This window comes from Lissotriton vulgaris, chromosome 2_1 (assembly GCF_964263255.1).
Source record: "Lissotriton vulgaris chromosome 2_1, aLisVul1.2, whole genome shotgun sequence".
Lineage (NCBI taxonomy): Eukaryota > Metazoa > Chordata > Amphibia > Caudata > Salamandridae > Lissotriton > Lissotriton vulgaris.
The window spans coordinates 1,822,706,178-1,822,731,687 of NC_141687.1; the positions used below are offsets into that span (position 1 = coordinate 1,822,706,178).

Here is a 25,510-nt window from a genome sequence, read left to right on the forward strand (position 1 = left end):
GTCACCCAGAAATAGACCTGTTTGCCACAAAAGAAAACTCAAAATGCCAGTACTTTGCCGCCAAGTTCCCACATCCATTGTCACAGGGCAATGCGATATGGATGAACTGGTCAGGCAGATTTGAGTACGCTTCCCCCCAGCACCGCTGATTCCGCTGGTGGCACGCAAACTGCGGCAACAGTCACTCACGCTAATCCTGGTTTCTCCCAAATGGGCGAGACAACCATGGTACACAACGTTCCTGGAGCTTTCAGTAGTACCTCATCAAAGGCTGTGCCTTGCACCCCATCTTCTGACTCGGAACCATGGAGAAATCAGGCCCCCAGATCCCAATAGGATGAACCTAGCGATCTGGCTCCTGAAGTCTTGAAGTCCGGATACCTCAACTTGCCTCCTGATTCCATGAACATTATCAAGGAGGCAAGACGGCCAACTACTAGAGCATGCTATGCAGCTAAATGGAAAAGATTTGTTATTTACTGCAACAATAACCAAATTTACCCATTGGATGCTTCCATACAAAACATATGTTACCTGATCTTCAAAGATGCAACCTAGCATACTCTTCAATAAGACTACACCTAGCTGCTATAGCAGCATACCTTCAAAACAGGCAACACCTTTCACTGTAGAGTACCAGCAATCAAAGCTTTTATGGAGGGTCTTAAAAGGATGATCCCTCCAAGACACCCTCCTTCCCCAGTCTGGAATCTAAATATAGTACTTGCCAGCCTTATGGGACCTCCTTTCGAACCTCTACACTCATGCGAACTACAATTCTTAACGTGGAAGGTAGCTTTCTTGATTGCCATTACCTCACTCAGGCGAGTTAGCGAATTACAAGCACTATTAATTCAAGAACCTTTCATGCAAGTACATGCTAACAGGGTAGTTCTTAGAACAAACCCTAAGTTTATGCCAAAAGTTGTATCAAATTTCCACATTATTCAATCAATAGAACTGCCAGTGTTCTTTCATAATCCAGTCAGTAGCCGAAAGAGCCCTACACACACTAGATGTAAAGAGATCTCTGCTTTACTATGTGGACAGAACAAAATCATTTGAAAAGACAAAGCAATTATTTGTTGCTTTTTCACCACAACATAAAGGGAATCCAATATCAAAGTCAGGAATAGCCAGATAGCATACTTGAATGAATTTAACTATCTATCAAAAAGCCAAACGCACTTTAACCGTCCCCCCCCAAGAGCACTCTACAAGAAAAATGGGGGCATCCATGGCTTTCCTAGGGAATATTCCTCTTGAAGACATATGTAGGGCAGCCACATGGACTACCATACACACTTTCACAAAACACTACTGTGTAGACGTGCAAGCAAAGCAGCAAGCTGCTGTAGGCCAGGCTGTCCTCAAAACTCTTTTTCAAACTGCTGCAGCTGGCACAGGTAACCACCGCTAGAGGAGATACTGCTATACAGTCTATGCACAGATATGAATTCAGCAGCCCACATGCCTCAAACGGAATATGCTACTTACCAGTATGCATCTGTTCTTGGCATGTAGGGCTGCTGGCATTCATATCGCCCGCCCTCCTCCTCGGTGCCTGTTGCAGCTGCAACATTATCTTTTGCATGGCCATCTCTTACTTTACTATCTCCATCTCTGCCACAATGGCAAAAAACAATCTTAGGATGGAGAAGATGCCCATGCGCTCTGTAGTCCAGGGGAGGAGTCCCCTATCTCGTGATACTTCGAAGACTCTTCCAGGACAATAAAGTGCAATCATCCGGACCCAACACTAGGTGGCGATCTATGCACAGATATGAATGTCAGCAGCCCTACATTCCAAGAACAGATGCATACTGGTAAGTAGCCTATTCCTTCTCCAGGAGAGGGGCAGACAGAGAGAAGCCGGAAAGGGCAAGCCATCAAATAAAAAGCAAGTCACAGGAAGCCCCTGTATGTTCTTGTAAGCCAGAATGTCTTACAACAGACAGTGCATTAACTGTCTAGTCGTTGCGACCTAATGAGTGAATGTTTTTCAGAAGGGTACTGAAGAGTATGCCTAGAAATTGTAGTTAACCTATTTACAACTGCCTGCTGCAGATTAGATGGGAATTCAACAAATTCAGATGAGTGTAGGAAAGACCTCTGTGAACCGGCAGGGTGGACATCACATAGCAGATCTAACCTAATCTAATACTGCAGCGTAATTTGGGTAAGTCCTTCACATGGCTTTAACTTTTCAAATTGATCTAAATGTTGAGTCCTCGTGCTTAATCATGCTTTCATTGCCAAAAGGAGGTGTACCCAAAGGTGATAAACTTACAGTGGCATCTCCTGTGTGGCAAAACTGGCCTTGACATTGCTAATGGCCTAATTTATCACATCACTTTGTCCCCCAGTTAACTTGTTGATTCGAAACCAGTAGAACCATACTAAAAGGTGATACATAAAACTGGTTCTTTTCATGCATTTTGTGGTTCTGGAGTCTTTAGTCTGCCTATGGGTTTGTATCAGGGGCACTGATTCAGACATTGTTCCATTTGTGGTAGCCGTTGAAGTACATTTGAATTTGGTGGTCTGTTTTTTTCAGTTAGAAGAACCCCAGCAGGAACTTACACCAGAGGAACAGGTGGCTGAGAAATTGAGGTTAAAGAAACTTCAGGAGGAATCTGACTTGGAATTAGCTAAAGAAGCCTTTGGTAAGTGTAGGTTGACAAGAGTGGGGTTTAGCATGGCAGTGCCCCACCGAAGTAGCCACTATGGAGACAATTTCTGCCTTAAGAGCATTAAAAATCTTCTTATGCAGTTGTTCCTCTTTGCTAAGGGAGCAGTGATGTGAGATTTAAAATTCTCTTATGGCTTGTCAGACATTGTGGCCAGTTGAAAATGAATGTAACATTTTGTGTAGCATGGGGAGTTTAGAGTATAAAATCTAAAGCTTCTATGCATGTGCGCTCCTTTGGACAATTCTACGTAAACAAAACGTACAATATAATCGATTGGGCATTCCAATAAGTTTAAGAGCTGCTGCTTTCTTTTCTAGGTGACTGTGCCGTGCACATTGATGCTCTAAACCCATCTTCCAAAGAGGACTTCGCAGAGTTTGGAAGGTTGTTGAAAGAAAAAATCACCCACTATGAAAAATCTCTACACTACACAAACTTCCTGGAGACCTTACTACGGGATGTTTGTATTTCATGTAAGGTTTGATGTGCATTTAATCTTGCAAAGCTTTTACTAATGTCTGTAGTTATTTCTCTTCAAATAGTTAGATACATCACATGTAAAACAAAACTAGCCAATTTCTGCTCCTTTGAGAATGCGCGTCTGAAACTGGAAAAGCTGTGGAGTGCAGCGAAATTTCTTGCACTCTTTACCTTACACAGGTTATAAAATCTGCAAAAAATTGATTGCCACAAAAGGATGTCGGGTGTAGTCTGGGTCACAGCCATTTGGACTTTCCTAATTTATTAGTATCATCAAATACTTTACCAAACCGGATTGAGGAAGTGTTGGCAGAAAATGGTCTTGACCTGGTTTTCAATATCTTAAGGTGACCAGTTATAACCAAGTGCAAAGGTTGTGATGTTACATTAATTCTCAATGCTACAGTCTACTCTAAACTATTGTGGTAGTGATTAGTATCCCTCTTTGCCAGTTTTTAGTTTTTGACAGAGTATTAGCTTATGGGACCAATTTGACCAATCAATCAAGAAAGAAATTTGTAAAGCTCGCTACTTACCCGCTAGGGTCTCAAGGTGCTTGGCGCTGCAGCTAGTTGTCGAAGAGCCAGGTCTTGAGCAGTCTTCTGAATGCCGGGAGGTCTGTGGTCTGTCGTGGGGGAGGGCGTTCCAGGTTTTGGTGGCACGGTGGGAGAAGGATCTGCCCCAGATGTTGGTTTTGTGGATGCGTGGGACGGTGGCCAGGGAAAGGTCGGCGGAGTATCCTGTTGGGTACGTAGCAGGAGAGTCTGCTGTTGAGATAGGCTGGGCCGGTCTTGTGGAGTGCTTTGTGTGCGTGGATCATGAGTTTGAAAGTGATTCTTTTGTTGACGGGGAGCCAGTGTAGGTCTCAGGTGAGGGGTGATGTGGTCCCTGCGTGGGACGTCTAGGACCAGGCGTGCGAAGGCGTTCTGGATTCTTTGGAGTCCGCTGATAAGTTTGAACGGGGCTCCGGTGTAGAGGGCGTTTCCGTAGTCGAGTCGGCTGCTGAGCGTGGGTGACTGTTTTCCGTGTGTTTGTCGGGATCCATCTGTAGATCTTGCGGAGGGTGTGGAAGCAGGAGGAGGAGACTGCTTGACTTGGTTGGTCATGCTGAGCGTAGAGTCGAGGATGACCCCTAGGTTGCGTGTGTGGTTGTTCGGTGCTGGGGGGTTCCCAGGGATGGAGGCCACCAGGAGTCGTCCCACGCAGAGGGGTTGGGCCCGAGGATGAGGATCTCCGACTTGTCTGTGTTCAGCTTGAGCCTGCTTGCCTCCATCCAGTCGGCGACGGCCTTCATACCCTGGTGCAGGTTGGATTTGGCGATGAGGGGGGCCTTGGTGAGGGAGAGGATCAGCTGGGTGTCGTCGGCGATTATGTTGAGGTCGTGTAGTCTGGCGATGTGAGCGAGGGGAGCCATGTAGACGTTGAACAGCGTCGGGCTGAGGGAGGATCCCTGTGGGACGCCGCAGATGGTTTTGGTGGTACCGGATTGGAACGGGGGGGAGGAGGACTCACTGGGTTCTGTCGGTGAGGAAAGAGTTGGTCCAATCCAGGGCTTTGTCTTGGATCTCTGCTTCGAAGAGGCGTGTGCGCAGTGTGTGGTGGCAGACTGTCGAAGGCGGCGGAGAGGTCCAAGAGGATGAGGGCTGCTGTCTGGCCGTTGAGGAGGATTCTGATGGTGTCTGTGGCGGCGATGAGGGCGGTCTCGGTGCTGTAGTTGCTGCGGAAGCCAGACTGGGAGGGGTCCAGGATACTGTTGTCTTCTAGGTAGCGGGTGAGCTGGGTGTTGACGGTCTTTTCGATGACTTTGATTGGGAACGGGAGCAGGGAGATGGGCCAGAAGTTCTTTAGGTCGGTCGGGTCCGCCTTGGGATTCTTTAGTAGGGTGTTGATCTCGGCGTGCTTCCAGCTCTCAGGCAGAGTGGCGGTTTCGGAGGGGAGGTTGATGAGTTTACTCGGGTGGGGTGCGATGAGGTTGTTGGCGATGTGGTGGGGGAGAGGGTCCGAAGGGGAGCCTGAGTGGATGGTGCTCATGGTCTTGATTATGTCTTCGGTGCTCACGTTGGTCCATGTGGTCAGAAGGTCGTGGTCAGTGGGGTTGGGTGTGTTCGTCGTAGTGGGGTTCGTTGGTTTCGTCTGTGGGTTGAAGCTAATGTGGATGTTGGTGATTTTGTGGTGGAGGAAGGCGGCGAGGGTGTCGCACAGGGCTTGCGAAGGCGGCATGTCGTTGGTGCAGGACCTGGGACTGGAGAGTTCCTTTACGATGTTGAAGAGCTCTTTGCTGTTGTGTGCGTTGTTGTCGAGGCGGTCTTTGAATGAGGCTCTTTTGGTGGTCCTGATGAGGCGGGGATGGTTGCGACTGGCGTCTTTGTGGGCTGTGTGGTTGTCGGGTGTTCTATCGCTGAGTCAGATGTTTTCAAGTTTCCAGCAGGTGCGCTTGGAGTCCAGGAGCTCCGGGGTGAACCAGCTGGCTCTCTGGCTGGTGTCTGTCGGCGGGTAGTCACACTGGTGCTACGGTGTTGGCGCAGCTTTCCATCCAGAGTCTGCGGGTGCGGGCCCCCTCCTCTGGGTCGGTGGGGCTGGTCGGTGGGTTGATTGCGAGGTGATCTTCCAGCAATTCCTTGGTTACTTTGCCTCCGCGTCGGCGGGGGATCTGTGGGGTGCGGTGGTGAGTGATGGGTTTCTGGAAGGTGAAGTGGATGCAGTGGTGGTCGGTCCAGGTGAGCTCGGAGGCGTGGCCGAAGGCGATGTGTGGGGTGGAGGAGAAGAGTGTGTGGCCGGCGGTGTGGGTCGGGGTTGTGACTATCTGTTTCAGTCCGAAGGTGGCGAGGTTATCGACCAGGGTGGAGGAGTTGCTGTTGTCGTTGTTTGCCAGGTGGAAGTTCAGGTCGCCGAGCAGGATATGGTTGGCGGAGGGCAGTGCGTGCGTGCTGATGAAGTCGGCAATGGAGTATCAGAATTGGGGACGTGGGCCAGGTGGTCTGTAGACGAGGGTGCCTCTGAGGGTGGTCTTGGGGTCCATGTGGATCTTGATGTGTTTGGCGGTGGTGAGGGTGTCGTCTGTGTTAGTGGAGACCTTGATGGTGTTCTTGTGGATCATGGCGAATACTCCTCTGACTCCGTTGGCGCGGTCTCTGCGGGAGATCTTGTATCCGTCGTGGATGGCCATTGCGATGTCTGGGGCGGAGATTTCGTTTAGCCAGATCTCGGTCAGGAAGGCGATGACCTTAGCTTCTCACTGAGGTGAAACATTACTTGACAACTTTGCCCTTCCTTAATGTGCTTTAAAATCTTCCTACTGTTGGGGATCGAGGCACAATCTTAAAAATCTTGCATGGCTGTATTTATATTCTTGCATTTTTTTCTATAATTTGGTAGCCAGATAGTGCTAGCAGTCTACTTTAAAGCAAAGCCTGTAATTAAGGTGAGCATACCCATTGTTCACGGCACAGAGGTTGTTGGCTCTGTCAATATATTTCTCACCACCTTCAAGAATTTTCAGCAATATTGTTTCTCCATTTTGTCACCCTACGTCTCAATGCATCTTTAGTTAAAGGCAATACCTAGGTAATGAATGTGTTGGTGTTTACTTAGTAGGTAGAGGCAGCAGTTTTGCTCATAACAAGGTGTGCCAGTGAATATATTTGACTAGCAAAAGCAAACAATACAAAATAAATTATCCTAACACTTGCAACAGAAACATAGAGCTGATGAGGGGAGAGGATGTAGCCTTACGGCTACAGCGGTCGACCTCGAAGCTGATGAATCTGTTCGAGTCTTGGCAACGAGGCTCAACATCCTGTGATCTCCCCACCCGGGGCGGACCCTCCGCCTGAAGACACTGGTAAGCTGCGCGGCCAAGCGCGGAAACCCGCCATCTTAAGCCCTCTGTGCAGTGGAGCCCCGGAGGAACAGCGCGGCTTGTCTTTGAAAGTCTACCCCAATATATGCAAGCAGTAAACACTGTAACTGGGGCACAGAGCCCTACTGACAAAGCGCAGACGACAGACCGTGGCCAAACAGACTAGCGCCTAGCTGAGGAGGAAGTGCTGCTGCCACTCGTGGGAGGACTGGGCTGGACCCCTGCATAAGTAAGGACCGATCAATACTTCACTTGCGGCAGAGTACAGCGGAGGGGGCCCTGCAGACAAGTGGCAACGCGTGGCCCGGGGGGGGGGGGGGTCTGAAGTGCTGATGATTGTTTATGTAGGGTGAATGAGCGGCCTGCACAGCCTCCCTAGGCCTTACTGGTGAGTGCGTGGAGCTGGCTCTGGGTAATCTGAAGGACTGAAAGCTGACCTGCAATTGCTGGGCGTGTGGCCTGCAGGACCCTTACCGGACTGCAGTTGGCCCTTGCATTAGACGTTTCCCCGGGCCTGCCGCGATTCCCCGGTGGATGGACTTGCCATCATGAACTCCCCCTGAGGCTGCTGCGGGGCGGGCAACGAGACTGCAGCTCCCTGGGGGTCTGACCACCATTTTGAAACCAGGCCCTGACGCACGGAATGAGGGGGTGAGGCGGGTGCGGAGCATTGGTCCCCCTGTGGGAAGTATTGAATCCAGAGCCCTGATATACTTCCATTTGGAGACTCCTGCATACTGGCAGCTAGGCGACGGAGCGGGGGGGGGAGGGGGTACGCCTGGCCCTGTGAAAACCCTGCCACCCTGTGCCACCAGACAGGGGCGGCCTAGAAACACCGGGAAGCCGACCCTTGGACCCGGAAAACCTGTGATCTGCCTTGGGCTGGCTGGGGGAAGAGCAAGAGGCACGGTGCAAGGAGACAACGCGCTGGCCGACAGGAGTTGCGCGGGGAGGTCCATAGCGGAGGTGGGGGTGTTGGCCCCCGCATGATGACAGTGTCTTTCCCATTGAGCATGTGATCTGACTGGTGTAAGAGGCAGTGCGCTGGTCATGGAAAGGGGTGATAGATACCACCCAGCGTGTCGAAATGTGTTGCTGGCACCGAAGGGCTTAAAGTCTGTCTAACATAGGAGGGGTGCGCAGTGTAAGTGGACTTCCCTTGAATAGTAGGGACCCTAGAAACGGACGCCTGTACTCCCTGGCTCCGTGTGGGGGCCTTTCAGTGCCTTGAGTGCTCTGCGTGCAGATGCTTTTGTAGAGAGGGCTGAGAGGCGGAGTATCTCGGCAAGATATGAATCGCGTCTTGGTGGACTAAAGTCAGTGTTGAGGGTCCTGCGCATTGGTCTCACCCTGCGGCAATCTCGTACATTGTAAGACAGGGAGGATTGCGACTGTTTGCGAGGTGGACTTAGTGTACACCACAGCGGACTCACACAGACCATGCTACCCAGTTACCTACGGGACACTAAGGGCATGGCGGTGACGCGCTCCAGAGGGGGCCAGGAAGTTTTGCGGCGACCCCCAGAGACAATCTAGTGGCGGCAATGTGTGGCAAGATGGGATTGTCTGCTCCTGCAGAGGTGGCAACGCAGGCTGCGGGGGACTCGATGCCGGTAACCCATGGCCTTCTTTATGTCCGAACTCCAGATGGAAATTGGCTCCCTGCGCATGGAGGTTCACTCGTGTGTACGGGAACTTAGAAAAGAGGTTGCAGACTTGGGGAAATGGGCAGGAAAAAACAGTTGATGCCCGCACGGAGGACCAGAAACAACTATGGCAACTCCTGGCCACATTAGAAGAGCAATCAACAAAGGAGAGGCCCCTTGGGAAGTAAAAAAGCTTTTCGGAATGATAATATACTAATTCAAACACCCTTCATTCACTCCAGTGTCAGAGATCAGAACACTACTGAACTGTAAAGCGCTCTGATATCTGCAAAGATCTTGTTCGCGCTATATAAAACTGTCAAAATAAAATAAATAAATTAATAAACTAAACATAGCAGAAAATATATGAATTTAAATATAGCAATAACTTAACTGATGTTTAGTCTATTGTAAATTTGTTATACAGTTATAACATCAAACATTTAAAAATACATAAAAATCTCAAAATCATAGTATTAAAAACAGTTTTCACGAAATTACACATAATGTCATAGTAAAATATACATAAGAGACAAAAAAGGAAAGTGAATCATTTAGAAACCATCTTGAATTATTAATCCGATTAGAATCAATTATTGCGGTGCAGTTAATGTCAACTAATAACACCCTGGTAGCTCCTCTGATTTAATGATGAATATGTGCGTTGACGCGTTTCGGTGTTGTGACTTGATATTGCTCCACCTTTATCCAGACAAAACTATACATGGTCTCTTATTCAAGTTATATCAACTAAAAAACAATAGAACCAAACATTAGAATTATATCATGTTCTTGTCATATAAAGTGTTCTAAAAAACATTTTAAGCAAATTTTCAGTTTTAGTCTACTTCATCAAATCCCCCTGGAGCAGTGCACTGTTGCTGAACCCTAAAATGATTATCTATGAAAACCACAAATTGTCCTCATAAAGTAATCCTAATTGATACACAAATGCATATAACAAGTTCCTGTATTTTAAAAAGGCAGTATTTGAACAAATTATCTATTGAAATCTATAACCACATTTTCCCTATCTTGGGTATCTGAACTCGTAGTCTACTCTGAGCCACAAATGCATATAACAGATTCCGACCTTTGACACTGCTCACTCAGACATGCATTCTTCATATTCCTCTGATCTCTACATGGGACCACCCAACTATCAACCGAATCTTATAACCGAATCTTTACAACCCAGATTCCATAGGTGAATATCATAGGTTGTTATAATTATGTGGACTCTGTTTGTCACCTAAATGTATATTCATAACACTAGGAAGGAAAAAAGATTATATGAAATACCTCATAAAATCAAGGTACTCTGACCAGAATGTAATACCGGTCCCCACTTGGCTATGTCTATATCAGGCTTTGAAATACCGACCATAGGTACATAAATGTTGGTAACATAATTATAGGGGATATGAAGAACTCAATGTATACCTGTATAAATTGATATATTCTGGACCATGCCGACCACTGAAACGGCTGGGGTGGCAATTCTGTGCAGGAATGGTATCAGGCAGGGGGAAATCAAAGCTTTCCGCTGCCCAGATGGGCGCTTTATTAAGGTGAGTGTTGGAATTGGGAGGCGTATATTCACACTGTGCAATGTCTATGCACCAAACCAGATTCAGGACTCTTACCTCTGAGCACTCTTGAGGGACCATGTCCCGCAGGGCGACCCCTCACTGATCCTGGGGGGGTGACTTTAACCTAGTATGGGACCCTGGGGTGGATGGCAGTGGTGCATCTTTGCATGGGGCGGGGGCCATGTCTTCCACACTTCATGCACAAATAGCGTACCTAGGCTTGATGGATTCATGGCGATACCATTCATCGGAGGCGCTGGATTTCTCATACTATTCTCAAGTGCATCATTCATACTCGCGCATCGATTATCTATTTATCTCTCATGCCATGGTGCAAGATGTGCTGGCGGTATCTGTCTGCAATATCGCTCTCGTATCATGCCCACGTCTAGCTTCTCCTGCAGGACCCGGCCGCTCACCCGCTCCGCGATGGCGCTTGCCTCCAAGTATCCTGCGGGACCCGGCAGATGTGGAAAGCATACGGGTTGCCATTGACTTACTTCGTGAGAAACGACACCCCTGAGACCCCCTTCCCCGTGGTGTGGGATGTTTTCAAGGCCACGATTCGAGGTCACATCACCTCGCTCTCGAGGCCCGCCTTATGGAAGATAGCCTCTCTGCCGACATTAAGGCAGCAGAAAAATTAGATCAGGCCCGCACCTCGCTTGCATCTCGACGGTGGCTTTCAAATCTCCGTGGACAACTTCGCGTTTTGTGCACTAATAAAGCGGAAAGATCCCTGAAGCAGCAGTTTTATGAACGGGGGATAAGGTGGGCGGGCTATTGGCAAGGCGCCAGAGCACGGATAGCGAAGGCTCACATAGCTAATATTCACATCCCAGACGTTGCTCAGGTCACCTCAGAGCGGGCCAAATGCGAGGCCTTTAGGGCCTACTATGCTGCACTCTGAGGCAGAATCACTGTCCCCAGAGCTCATTGAGAATGCATTAAATCAGTGTGCTTGGACCCAGATACATCCACATCACGCCCAGGCTCTGGAGGGGCTTCTAACTGTGGAGGAGATGGCGTCGGTGCTAAAGGACCTCCCTCTTGGAAGGACACCGGGTCCGGATGGCCTGCCACTGGCCTTCAACCGCATGTTTGAAACACAGCTTGTGCCCTCCTCTTGTGATTGTATAATTCTTTCTCAGACGCAGATTGACCAACTCCTTCCATGGGCATTGCGGAAATAGCACTTATACCCAAACCCCGGAAGGATCCCGCACTGTGCACCTCTTACCGTCCCATAGCGCTACTGAACACTGACCTTGAAATTTATACCAAAATTCTTGCCAAACGTCTGGACCCCCACAAGCCTGGTTTGGTGGAGCCGGACCAAGTTGGCTTCATCCGCAATCGTCAAGGGGCGGACAATGTACGTAAAATTGCACACTTGGTAGGGAAAGCACGCGCCTGAAACATACCAGCTTGCCTTCTATCGCTTGATGCGGAGAAGGCATTTGACCGGGTGGGTTGGGCTTTCCTTCGAGCAGTGCTGCAGAGTCGGGCTAGACCGGAACATGATCTCTAGGATTATGGCGCCATACCGTTCCTCAAGGGCCAGGGTCCGGCTTAATGGACAACTCAATGAGCACTTTCTCATTCATAGGGTACTCTGCGGGAATGCCCACTGTCTCATCTACTGTTTGCCCTCGTGGTGGAACCCCTAGCAGAGATGATCAGGCAAAGGGCAGACATACATGGCATCCCTATGGGGGGTAGACAGAACATGGTGGCGCTTTTTGTGGATGACCTTATCCTCCCACTCACGCCCGCAAATCTCTCTCCCGGCCTTACACTCCCTGCTACAAACCTTCGAAAGGGCATCAGGCCTCAAAATCAACCATGGCAAATCTTGGGTCTTGAATCTTACAATTCCCAAGGAGGAGATACCTACCCTGGGGAGGCTCGCGCCGTATCGGTGGGCTGCCAACCATATTCAATATCTAGATTTTAAACTAACCCCCCACCTTAGACGGACTCAAATCAACTGGCGGGAATGTTGGAGGGCCGTGCTGGAGGACTTACGAAGATGATATCTGAAAGAGACACATTAGTGATAGATTCCTTACCTTAGAATATCCCCAGGCGTCAGACTGGATCCGGAAATTTTTGCGTAGCAATACCCCTGCGCGTCGGTAGGCGTTGTTAGCGCCGGAATGACGTCGTTCGAGTACTTAGACGCCGCCCATGCGCGCTGACGTCAGTTCTTCTTCTTTTTTCCGAGCCAGCTAGCGCAGATCCAGAGAAGCTCTACCCCTAGTCATTTTTTGACTAAACTTTTTGATCTTTTTGATCATTTCTTTCTTCGAGTCTTCGACTCTTATCGGTGCTGGTAAGGATGCCCGGGTTCAAACCCTGTTCGAAGTGCGACCGACTAATGTCGGTTATGGACCCCCATCGCCGGTGCCTGAAGTGTTTAGGCCTCGACCGCACCTACTGCGACTGCTGGGCCCTGACATCTAAAGCTAGGCGGGAGCGGTCCCGCAAGCGAATCGAGCTCCGCTAGTTGGCCCCGCGCAGTTCCAGGTCCCGGTCGCGGGGTCGGAGTCATCGCAGCTCCGGGAGTGGATATCGGTCGTCAGGATCCAAGTCCTCCGATAAGAGGCATGAGAGGTCGGAGAGACTTCATCGCTCCTCCGGCCCACCCCGACGCACGATGCGGCCGGGTGTTCGGGCAACACCACCCACGCGGCTCTGAGGGAGTCGCAAGCGTCGCCGCCTACCCCACAACTTCGGGTCCATGGCACGGCGCGACGCCGGAGATCGATCGGTACCTCATGGCCATGAGGTCCCTCCCTCCTCAGTCTGGTTCCGTGGCTCCTCCGGGCCCAACGGTCCCGGCTGGAGTCCCTAGCGGGTCGGGCGCTTCGGCCCCGACGCCGCCGGGCGTTTCGGCCCCGACGCCGCCGGACCTCACCGGATCCGCTTCCGGGTCGTCGCCGGTCGACCTCACTAACTCACCGGTCCCACGGGTGTCGCCCCCGGTGCCCACTGTGGACGCCGTCCCCAATGTTCCCTTCGGTCCGACTCTATTTCCATGAGGAGGCCCCGTCTGTTATTCCTGCTTTACAGGAAACCGGTGACGAGGGAGATTGGGAGGGGTCTGAGGACCCTCTAGCACTGGAGTACCAGCCACAACAGGACTGGACATATGAGCTTGGGGAGGCCAGTGGTATTGACAGTTCGCCAGACACTGGATTTGTCTCCCCTCCGACTGTGGCTTCGGAGGAGGGGTCTACTTATAGTGTAGTGTTGACTAGGGCGGCCAAGGCCTTAACCCCTTCCATGCTAATGACAAGGTCCGCTCGTCATGGGTGTTACCTGCGCTGCGCTTATGACGAGCTGACCTTGTCATGAACAATGGGAAAAAATGAGTTCCAGCACCCAGCGGGAAAACCCTTAGCAGCCAAGGTGTTAAACCTTGGGCTCCCGATCGCGGCCGTGAGGACTAACCTCCTCATTGAGTTCCTCAAACCGCAGACAAGCTCCAGCGAGCCTCTGCGGCCGTTCAATGAGGCCTTGTGTGACGTTCTTGTGGGCACTTGGTCCAAACCCGCCACAGGTCCGCCTGTGCATAGGAACGTGGCCAGATGCTACCGCCCGGCCCTGGGTGACCCTTGCTTTTTGTCCACCCATCCCACCCCCGAGAGTCTGGTTATCCAGGCCTCCACTTCCCAGATCGCATTCCCGTCTGCTCCGCCCAATCGGGAATCCAAGAGATATGAGCAGTTCGGGAAGAAGGTGTTCTCGTCCCTAAGCTTAGGGCTGCGGTCTGTCAATACCGCCTGTCTCTTGGGCCGCTACACCCACACCCTGTGGGACGCGGTCGCGGACGTGCTGCCACAATGTCCGGAGGAGGTCCGGGCTAAACTCGCCCAAACCCTTGTGGAGGGCCGAGATGCAGCGCGAAATTCCATCCGGTGTGGGCTGGATACCACGGACTCACTGGGCAGGGCGATGGCAACAACGGTGGCGGTTCGACGCCACGCCTGGTTGAGGTCCGCCAACTTTTCGGCCGATGTAAAGGCCACACTTCTGGACATGCCGTTTGATGGCAGTCTCCTCTTTGGCGACAAGGCAGACCATGCGCTTGAGCGTTTTAAGGACTCCAGGGCTACAGCTAAGTCCTTGGGCCTCTCTGCCACACACCAGCAATCGGGTGCCTTTCGCTCCTTTCGTGGCCAAGGAAGGGGCACCCCCACACGTGCTGCCAGCCACATGCCGCAGAATGTTCAACAGCGCGGTGGTGGCCGTGGAAACCGCCGTGGCGGCGGTCGGGGACAACGGCGAGGCCAGTCCACACCTCCCTCCGCAGCACCCGCCTCAAAAAAACCTTCAGAGTTTTCAGGCCCATGTGACGCTGGTGGGAGGTAGGGTTCGCCATCACCTCTACCACTGGCGCACTGTCACGTCTGACAGGTGGGTGCTGCAAATCGTCCGAAGGGGCTACTCCCTCCCCTTCAAGGCGACCCCTCCAGCCATGCCACCGCAATTCCACCGCATGTCGGTGAATCACTTGCAACTTCTGCAAGAGGAAGTCACGGCCCTCTTGGCCAAGGGGGCCATCGAGCACGTTCCTGGGCCGAAAGTAGGGTGTGCGTGTTACTCCCACTACTTTCTGGTACCCAAGAAGGGCAAAGGGGGCCTACGCCCTATCTTGGACCTGCGGAACGTCAATGGCTTCCTCCAGAAGGAGAAGTTCAAGATGCTGACTTTGGCTCAGGTCTTAGCTGCCCTAGACCCTGGAGACTGGCTGGTAGCGTTGGACTTGCAGGACGCTTATTTTCACATCCCCGTCCTGCCGGCCCACCGGCGTTACCTGCGGTTCCCGGTAGGCCACGAGCACTTTCAGTTTACCGTGCTCCCCTTCGGCCTTACCAGCGCCCCACGGGTGTTCACGAAGGTGATGGCGGTGGTCGCAGCTCATCTGCGCAGGTTAGGGGTGTCCGTCTTCCCCAACCTCGACGACTGGCTGTTAAAGGCGGGCTCGCCCCAGACAGTCGTCAGCCACCTCCAGACTACGGCCGACTTCCTGCACCTGCTGGGGTTCTCCATCAACGTGCCGAAGTCGCACCTGTGTCCCTCTGTGAAGCTCCTCTTCATTGGAGCGGTTCTCGACTCGGCGCAGTTTCGGGTTTACCCACCCGAACAGCGGGTTCAGCATATACAGGCTCGGATTCCAATCTTCCAGCCTTTATCCCGAGTCTCAGTCAGGTTGACGCTGCGGTTTCTGGGGCTGATGGCCTCCTGCATCCTTCTGGTGCATCACGCCCGGTGGCGGATGCGGGCTCTGCAGTGGGACCTGAAGTGTCAGTGGGCCCAGCATCAGGGCAACTTGTCCGATCATGTCTTGATCTCGGAGGGCACTGCGAGACAACTGCAGTGGTGGCTCACGGACCGCGGTTGGGTCAGTGGCAGATCCCTCTCCCTACCCCACCCGGAGTACGTGGTTGTGACGGACGCGTCCCTCCAGGGCTGGGGAGGCCACATGGGAGAGGCGGAGATCAGAGGCCTCTGGTCTCCGGCGGAGTCCCGGCTCCATATCAACCTTTTGGAGCTGCGTGCGATTTGTCTAGCACTGAAGGCATTCCTCCCCTCTGTTCGGGGGAGTGTAGTGCAGGTGTTCACGGACAACACCACCGCCATGTGGTACTGCAACAAACAGGGCGGGGTGGGGTCGTGGACCCTATGCCAGGAGGCTCTGCGCCTCTGGCAGTGGCTGGAACATCAGGGCATGACCCTGGTGGTTCAACACCAAGCAGGCTCTCTGAATGCCAGGGCGGACGAACTCAGCCGTCGGTGCATGATGGATCACAAATGGCGTCTGAACTCTGACGTGGCGCAAGGCCTCTTTCAGCAATGGGGAGAGCCTTGGTTAGATCTATTCGCCACAGAAGAGAACGCGCAATGTCATCAGTTCTGCGCGTTGGCATTTGTACGCCTTTCCGCCTATACCACTTCTGCCCAGAGTGCTGAAGATCAGGCGCAACCGGGCCCAGGTTATCCTTGTGGCTCCGGACTGGGCACGAAGATACTGGTATCCCGAGCTACTCAGCATGTCAGTCGATCCCCCGATTCGTCTGCCTCTTCGGAAGGACCTTCTCTTGCAGCAGCAGGGGACGGTTCTGCACCGAACCTGTCCAGTCTCCACCTACAAGCTTGGAGATTGAGCGGCGGCAGTTAGGGCCATTTGACTTGCCTCCTGAAGTCTGTGATATCGTTCTGGCAGCCAGGCGTCCCTCCACAAAGTCGGTACACGCCTGCAGGTGGAACAGATTTGTGGCATGGTGCACAGCAAAGGCTGTGGACCCACTCTCTGCACCCCTTTCTGAGGTTCTCCTCTTTCTTCTTTCTCTTGCCCAGCAGGGCTCTGCTCTGGGCACTCTCAAGGGCTACCTTTCTGCCCTTTCCGCCTTCTTACGGCTACCTGATCGGCCTTCCTTGTTCAAGTCCCCCTTTGTAAATAGGTTTTTGAAGGGCATCACACACATGTTCCCTCCTGTTCCCTTTGTGATGCCCCAGTGGAACTTTAATCTTGTGCTTACTTACCTCATGTGTGCTCCCTTTGAGCCGCTCCATAACCGTCCTCTCCGTCTTCATACTCTGAAGACTGCTTTCCTGGTTGCCATCACCTCTGCCAGGAGAGTGAGTGAGCTCCAGGCTCTTTCTTCTACACCTCCTTTTCTCTCTGTTCATCCGGACAAGGTTGTGTTGCAAACAAGACCTTCCTTCTTGCCCAAGGTTGTCACGGCCTTCCACATCGGGCAGTCCATTACTTTGCCCACCTTCTTTCCGCCTCCGCATCCCTCGGAAGAGGAAGAAAGGCTCCACCGTCTGGACCCAAAACGTGCGCTCTCATTATCTAGATTGCACACGCCAGTTCCGGGTGGATGACCAACTCATCGTTGGTTACGTGGGCGTTAGAAAGGGAAAGGCGGTGCACAAGTGGACCATCTCGCGGTGGATCACCTTGTGTATCCAGGCATATTACTCCATGGCCAAAAAGGAGCCCCCTGCTGGATTGCGTGCTCATTCTACTCTGGCCACGGCAACTACAACTGCTCTGGGCCGAGGAGTGCCCTTGCAGAACATTTGCCAGGCAGCTACGTGGGCCTCGCTGCACACGTTTGCACGACACTACTGCCTGGACAGCCAAGTCTGGAGGGAAGGCTTCTTTGGCCGTTCCGTCCTCCATGACTTTCTGGTGTGATTATTGGTTCGCAGACCCACCACCGGGGTTGGTATTGCTGGGGTATCTATTCTAAGGTAAGGAATCTATCACGAACGTGTCTTTCAGATGCACAAGTTACTACTTGTGTAACGATATATCTGTAAGAGACATTAGTTGGTGATAGATTCCTTACCGACCCACCCATCCTCCCCGTTATGCGAACCGATATCTAGGGTTAAGGTCCTCCCCTTTCAGGGCCCTAGTTTCATGGCACCAGTGTTGGTTCTATCATGGCTCTGCGTATCTGCCGCGGAAAAGCTGTGTATCAGAACTGACGTCAGCGCGCATGGGCGGTGACTAAGTACTCCGATGTCATTCCGGCGCTAACGGCACGGACGCGGAGCCGCGGACGCCGCCTACCGATGTGCAGGGGTATTGCTACGCAAAAATTTCCGGATCCAGTCTGACGCCTGGGGATATTCTAAGGTAAGGAATCTATCACTAACTAATGTCTCTTACAGATATATCGTTACACAAGTAGTAACTTGTGCGTCATGGCTGGGCAGACTTAACGCTATCAAAATGTCGGTCGTCCCTAATCAATCAATCATAGCACTTGTATAGTGCGCTTCTCACCCGGAAGGGTCTCAAGGCGCTTGGGGGAAGGGGGCCGCTACTGCTCGAACAGCCAGGTCTTGAGTTGTCTCCTGAAGTCGAGGTGGTCCTGGGTCAGCCGAAGGTGGATGGGGAGGGAGTTCCATGTCTTGGCCGCCAGGTAGGAGAAGGATCTGCCTCCGGCGGTGGCTCTTCGGATTCGTGGTACGGCGGCGAGGGCGAGGCTAGCGGACCGTAGCTGGCGGGTGGGCGTGTGGAAGGTCAGGCGGTTGTTGAGGTACTTGGGGCCCAGGTTGTGGAGAGACTTGTGTGCATGGGTGAGGAGCCTGAACGTGATCCTCTTGTTGACTGGGAGCCAGTGCAGGTTCCTCAGGTGGCCGGAGATGTGGCTGCGTCGAGGGATGTCCAGGATGAGTCGGGCGGAGGCGTTCTGGATGCGTTGTAGTCTTTTCTGTAGCTTGGCTGTGGTTCCGGCGTAGAGGGTGTTTCCGTAGTTCAGCCGGCTGGTGACTAGGGCCTGGGTGACTGTCTTCCTGGTTTCGATCGGGATCCATCGGAAGATCTTGCGGAGCATGCGGAGGGTGTGCTAGCATGAAGAGGAGACGGCGTTGACTTGTCTGGTCATCGAGAGGGAGGAGTCCAGGATGAAGCCCAGGTTGCGTGCGTGGTCTGTCGGCTTGGGGGCGGTGCCCAGGGCTGGGGGCCACCAGGAGTCATCCCAGGCGGAGGGTGATGGTCCAAGGATGAGGACTTCCGTCTTGTCTGAGTTCAGTTTCAAGCGGCTGTTCTTCATCCACTCAGCGACGTCTTTCATCCCTTCGTGGAGGCTGGTTCTGGCGGTGTCGGGGTCTCTGGTGAGGGAGAGGATCAGCTGGGTGTCGTTGGCGTAGGAGATGATGTTGTGTTGGCGTGCGATGGCTGCGAGAGGTCTCATGTAGATGTTGAAGAGGGTGGGGCTGAGTGATGATCCTTGCGGGACGCCGCAGACGACTTCGGTGGCCTCAGAACGAAACGGGGGGAGGCGGACTCTCTGTGTTCTTCCAGCAAGGAACGAGATGATCCACTTCAATGCCTTCTCTTGGATGCCGGTGTTGCTGAGGCGTTGGACTAGGGTTCGGTGGCAGACAGTGTCGAACGCGGCGGAGAGTTCCAGGAGGATGAGTGCCGCTGTTTCCCCGTTGTCGAGAAGGGCTCGGATGTCGTCCGTGGCTGCGATGAGGGCGGTCTTGGTGCTGTGGTTGGCTCTGAAGCCGGACTGCGAGGGGTCGAGGGATCCATTCGTCTCGAGGAAGGCGGCAAGCTGTCTGTTGGCGATCTTCTGGATGACTTTGGCAGGAAAAGGGAGGAGCGAGATGGGGCGGAAGTTTTTGAGGTCTGTGGGGTCTGCTGTAGGTTTCTTCAGTAGGGCGCTGAGCTCGGCATGCTTCCAACTCTCCGGGAAGGTGGCGGTGTCGAGGGAGGCGGTGTCGAGGGAGGTGTTGATGACGTCTCGGAGTTGGGGTGCGATGGTGGAGTCCGCCTTGTTGAAGACGTGGTGGGGGCAGGGGTCAGTCGGAGATCCGGAGTGGATGGTGTTCATCGTGCGGGCTGTGTCTTCGGTGGTCACTGCGGTCCAGGTGCGGAGGGTGGCGGTGGGGTGCGTTGGTTCGACGGTTGGTTGCGAGGATGGTGCACCAAAGCTGTTGTGGATGTCGGCAATCTTGCGGTGGAAGAACGAGGCGAGGGAGTCGCAGAGATCTTGTGAAGGGGTGATGTAGTTGTTGCCGGTGCTGGGGTTGGAGAACTCCTTGACGATGCTGAAGAGTTCCTTGCTGTCGTGGGCGTTGTTGTCCAGTCGATCCTTCAGTGATTTCTTCTTGGTGGTGCGGATGAGCTGGTGGTGCTTGCGGGTCGCGTGTTTGAGGGCGGTCATGTTGTCAGTGGTCCGGTCGAGGAGTCAGGCTTTCTCGAAGGGTACGACAGGTCTTCTTGGAGTCCTTGAGTTCGTCGGTGAACCAGGGGGCCTTCTTGCTTCTGGGTTTGCTGGGAGGGTTCTTCAGTGGTGCAAGGTCATCGGCACAGGCGGTAAGCCACCACGTGAAGTTGCGGGCTGCTTCTTTGGGGTCCGGTGTTCTGGCAGGTGGGCTCTGGCTTGAGGGAGGTGGTGAGCTGGTTGGCGGTGATCTTGCTCCAGCTCCTGTGAGGAACCTGTTGCGGGTGGTGGTGGGTAGTGGTTTTTCTGAAGCTGAAGTGGACGCAGCTGTGGTCGGTCCAGTGAAGTCCGGTGGAGTGGCTGAAGGCGATGTGCTTGCTGGATGAGAAGACTGGGTCAAGTGTGTGGCCGACGTAGTGGGTGGGGGTGTTGACCAGTTGCTTGAGTCCGAGGTTGGCGAGATTGTCCAGCAGGGTGACGGTGTTGCGGTCCTTGTTGTTCTCCAGGTGGAAGTTGAGGTCCCCTAGGAGGATGTAGTCGGCGGAGGAGAGGGCGTGTGGGCTGATGAAGTCTGTGATGTCTTCGCTGAATTGTGTGCGTGGTCCAGGGGGTCTGTAGATGAGGGTGCCTCTGAGGATCGTCTTTGGGTCTGTGTGAATCTGAAAGTGGAGGTGTTCGGCGGCGGTGTAGGTGTCGTCGGCGTCGGTCGTGATGCGGATGGTGTTCTTGTGGACGATGGCGATGCCTCCCCCAGTCTGGTTGACGCGGTCCCTCCTGATGATCTTGTATCCATCCGGGATGGCGATGGCGGGGGCTGAGGAGGCGTTCATCCATGTTTCGTTGAGGAACGCGACGTCTGGTGATGTTGTGTCGAGCAGGTTCCAGAGTTCGACGGCGTGTCTGTGGACGGAGCGGGTGTTGAGCAGGATGCACTTGAGGTCGCTGCTGGGGTTTGGCTTGGCGGGCGCGGTGCATGTTCGGAGGCAGGTGAACTTGCAGGTTGTGCAGGTGAAGGGTCCGTGGAAGCGTTTCGGGGCGGCCCGGCAGCAGGCGGGGTTCCGGCCGGCATTGAGTGCGTTGAGGGCGGCGGTGTCGTAGGTCTGTCGGGTCGTCTTGCGTCGGTGGGGGCCAGGGGTCCTGGCGCGGTCCAGGCGCGGACGGGCGCAGACGGGCTTACCTTTGGCACGCCCTCGGCACGCCCGCTGCGCGTCCGCACGGTCGCCATTTATGGCGAAGTGGGAGGGAGGGAGGAGCAGCTGGGAGGCGGGAGCGGGGAGGGCACCGAAGGAAAAGGGGGTGTGGCTGCTAGCACGGCGGCGGGGAGTGGGGCGGGCTGGCACAGGGGGCAGAGAGACAGGACAACAGCACAGGCAATCACAAAAAATCTTTTACAGCAAATGGGAAAACAATAATAATAACAAGATGCAGGGAAACAAAAAGGAAACAAAATAAAAACAAACAGTACACGCAAATACGGCAGGGCGGCGGGGTCGGCGAGGCTGCGGGCAGCAGCGGGGCGAGTCGCACACACAGCTGGTGGCCGTGCGGCGCGGGGGTGTCCTGAGAACAGGTCACACTGACCTACGCCGCGCGGTCGCCATTTATGGCCAAGTGGGAGGGAGGGAGGAGCAGCTGGGAGGCGGGAGCGGGGAGGGCACAGAAGGAAAAGGGGGCGTGGCCGCTAGCACGGCGGCGGGGAGCAGGGCGGGCAGGCACAGGGGGCAGAGAGACAGGACAACAGCACAGGCAATCACAAAAAATCTATTACAGCAAATGGGAAAACAATAATAATATTAACAAGATGCAGGGAAACAAAGGAAACAAAATAAAAACAAACAGTACACGCAAATACGGCGGGGGGCGGGGTCGGCGAGGCAGGCTCAGCGAGGCTGCGGGCGAGTCCCTAAAATATTGTACTTATTTCAATGCCTACCCACCCCGATTCCGCATCATCAGATACAGGGCCTTCAGCTTGACCTTCCCGCGTTCATATGGCGTGGGCGTAGACTGAGATTTTCCCAGAAGATGCTTATGCTGCTGCGCAATAGAGGAGGTTTAGCCTGTCCCAACCTTTTAGACTATTACTCGGCCTCCCATCTCTGCTTTGCGTTGGAGTGGACAACCACTGAAAGTGAAAACGTCTGGTTCCATATGGACAGGATGGTCACTGGGCGCACCATCAGGGACCTTACGTGGCTCCACCGTACAGTGCGCTCTAGAAGCGCCTATATGGAGATACCCACTAAAATGGTATTGGACATCTGGGACAAGGTGGCGGTGCGCAGGGACCTTACAACCTTTCCCTCTCCCCACACTCCCATTGCGGGCAACCCGCTATTTCCCCCGGCCTACTGCTCCCAGGCTTCTGATAGATTGGTACAGGGAGGATGTGGTCTCCCCTGTACCCATTTGCGACCGCTACGAGGAGGGAGTGCTTAAAACATTTGTGCACTGCAGGGAAGAACTTGGCCTCCCACTGGGATCTGAACTACAGTATGCGCAACTAGGTCACCTCGGTGGAGATTCAACAGGCAGCTACCCGTCCATCACCCCCTTTGAGCAGTTTGTCCGTTCCTTTGAGTCGAAGGGCCTTATCTCTCGCACATATCAGATTTTACAACACCCACCTGCGATGCCTACTCATCCATACCGGTACAAAAGGGGGTGGTGATGGACGGAGCATCTGAACCAAACACTCACACCCAGTCAAAAGATCTGGGTTTGATCCATCACCGTTCTTTAGCCCACTCTGCCACCCCAGTTCAGACATGGCTATATGCAAATCAGTCTGACCCTGTGCCTCATGGGAACAGTCCAGCCCTGAGTCCCTTGCTCACTCTGCCACTGGATTCAAGCAAGCCGGGCTGAAGACGGCTGGAATGCCAGAAACCGGTCCTCGGAAGCTTGTTTCCGGTCCATTGAAGACATGGCTTGGCAGTTCGGCTGGACTGTTCGCATGAGGCACTTGGTCAGACTGATTTCCATATAGCCATGTCTGAACTGGGGTGGCAGAGTGAGCTAAAGAACGGTGATGGATTAAACCCAGATCTTTTGACTGGGTGTGAGTGTTTGATTCAGGTGCTCCGTCCATCACCACCCCCTTTTGTACAGCTTTTGGCCGCCATAAGTGTGGCAGGGTATGCTCAGACGTGAGTCCCTTGCTCACTTTGCCACTGGATTCAAGCAAGCCGGGCTGAAGAAGGCTGGAATGCCAGAAACCGGTCCTCTGAAGCTTGTTTCCGGTCCAGGGAAGACATGGCTTTGCAGTTCGGGCTGGACTGTTCTGTGTGGGGAAAAAAGTGGAAGAAAGAATACTTTTTCAACAAGAACTTAGTAAATGAAGACAAACAATTGATTAGGGCAGAAAAACAAAACCCTTGGCAGTGTGGTAGGGAGCTCCAGAAATTGAAACAATTTACCAAATCAGCACCAGGTAGCCTATTGAATTCTTCATATTCAACACAAGACCAAAAGGAAAGAGTACAAGCTTGGATTTACAAGTTACCAAGCCATTGTTCCACTCTGGGTGTTGAAGCCTTGTCTACTGTACCAGTTGTGTCAGGTAATGCCAGATAAACAAAATACTTTGGCCTTTACCCGACTCAAATGACCAAATCAGGATTTCCAATCCACATTAAATCAAAACAATTTAGGGTGCTGCTACTACAAACATTTATATGAATCCTGAAAAAAAGGACATGCTATTTCTTCATTTCAAGATCTGCAGCCAACACTAAACAGTACAAAGGTCTTCAGCTTTATGCTGGCCTCACATGCATTTTTCAGATGTATGGCAACCGAAGATGCCGGAATGTTTAGTCTACCCATACCTTTATAATCTATTAATTACACCTCAGTTTTGCCAGAAGGTAAATCATGAATTCCAGAAGCATCTAAATTATTACTTCATCCAGAAAACCTATGAAAATAACCACACCAGTACAAATGATCCAGTACTTGGAAACTGTTATTCTTTAGAGGGCTGGCTGGCTGTCTTTTTACTAAAATGTATTTGGCCTAAGATTTTTCAGTAAAGAGGTGGAAATATCTACCCTTTGTTTGTGATCCATGATGTTTTCACCATCCCAAATGTTAGACTTTACATAAACTCTGAATGAGGGTATCAAGACTCTGCAATGCCAGAAAACAGATGAAAGTTTCTTGTCAAGTTACTCTAACTCTACAGTCATTTTATTGTGAGAATGTTGAGCGGGCCTTTTCTCATCTACATGGAAAATTGCTAACCAGGGACTAATTATTCCATAGAAATAAACTAAAGGTAAGAGCAGTATTTGTCATTTCTGCTATTCACAACACCAAGCACAGTCTTGATCCAGATAGACAGTTGCACAATCTGAACAAATGGATGGGATGCAGTCAAGGGCCCCATCCATGGTGTCTCAGAATTTGGCACGGACATTAGCCTCAGTCTTTATAATACAGGAAGACCTCATCCAGATTTACAATTGTCAAAGGAAAACTGATTGAACAAGTACCTTTTGAAGAGTGGGAGCGTACACTGCAAGGCAAAGTGCTGGTTTAAGCATTCTCTGTTGAGAGAGTAAACATTTTGAAATATTTGCCCGATAAGCAAAAGGTGCAGACTTCATATCCAAGTATCCATAGATTTAACTCCAAAGTAATGGCCTTTCCAGAAACCTATCTAAACTTTTTATTTTCTGGTATCTCTCCTCAGTACAGTCACAAAATTGAAGCAATACAGAATGATGATGGGGCTTAGTGCCCTGTACCTCCCACTCCAATTGTGGTGTTTAGGTAATCTTCTCCTGCCTCAAAAGCAACGCGAACTGTGCCAAGGAAGGTTTGCCTTTCAGTTCACATTGTCACGCAAGATCTTTCTTCACAGCCTGCTTTCCCTGAACTCGACTTGATGGTCTGGCTCTTGATTCCCTGTAGTATCAAAGAATCAGTGTTTTTGCACAAGGTCCAAGAAGGTACAGTGGCACTTTGTTGTATATTTGGCTTACTCTGGCCTTCAGATTTCCATTTATAGTAGATTTGGATACTATTACTGTTTATCACCGGTGTAGTTGCAGACATCCCTGTTTTACCAGTGTTTTTGAGAGTTGAATGTCCCTTTCTATATCAATCATTGCATTTCTAAAGCGCGCTGCATACCCGTTAGGGTCTCAAGGCGCGGGAGGAGGGGGGCCTGCTACTGATCGAAAAGCCAGGTCTTGAGAAGTTTCCTGAAGGCCAGCAGGTCCTGAGTCTGTCGTAGGCTTGTAGGGAGAGCGTTCCAGGTCTTGGCGGCGAGGTAGGAGAAGGATCTGCCGCCGGTGGTGGTTTTCTGGATACGAGGAATGAGGGCGAGGTTGGCTGAGCGGAGGCTTCGGGTGGGGGTGTAGAAGCTGAGTCGGTTGTTGAGGTATGTGGGTCCGGTGTTGTGTAGTGCTTTGTGTACATGGATGAGGAGTTTGAAGGTGATCCTCTTGTTGACGGGGAGCCAGTGCAGGCCTCTTAGGTGGGGTGTGATGTGGCTGCGTCGGGGGACGTCGAGGATCAGTCGTGCTGAGGC

At 52.3% G+C, this 25,510-nt stretch overlaps 1 protein-coding gene across 1 annotated transcript in view; it reads left to right on the forward strand.

Moving 5' to 3' along the window:
• EIF3J (eukaryotic translation initiation factor 3 subunit J) overlaps window positions 1-25,510 on the forward strand; it is a 224,217-nt gene that overhangs the window by 145,583 nt on the left and 53,124 nt on the right. The window contains exons 5-6 of the mRNA XM_086957911.1: window positions 2,558-2,666; window positions 3,011-3,166. Of these exons, the coding sequence (XP_086814037.1) occupies window positions 2,558-2,666; window positions 3,011-3,166 (265 nt within the window). The remainder of the gene's footprint in view (window positions 1-2,557; window positions 2,667-3,010; window positions 3,167-25,510) is intronic.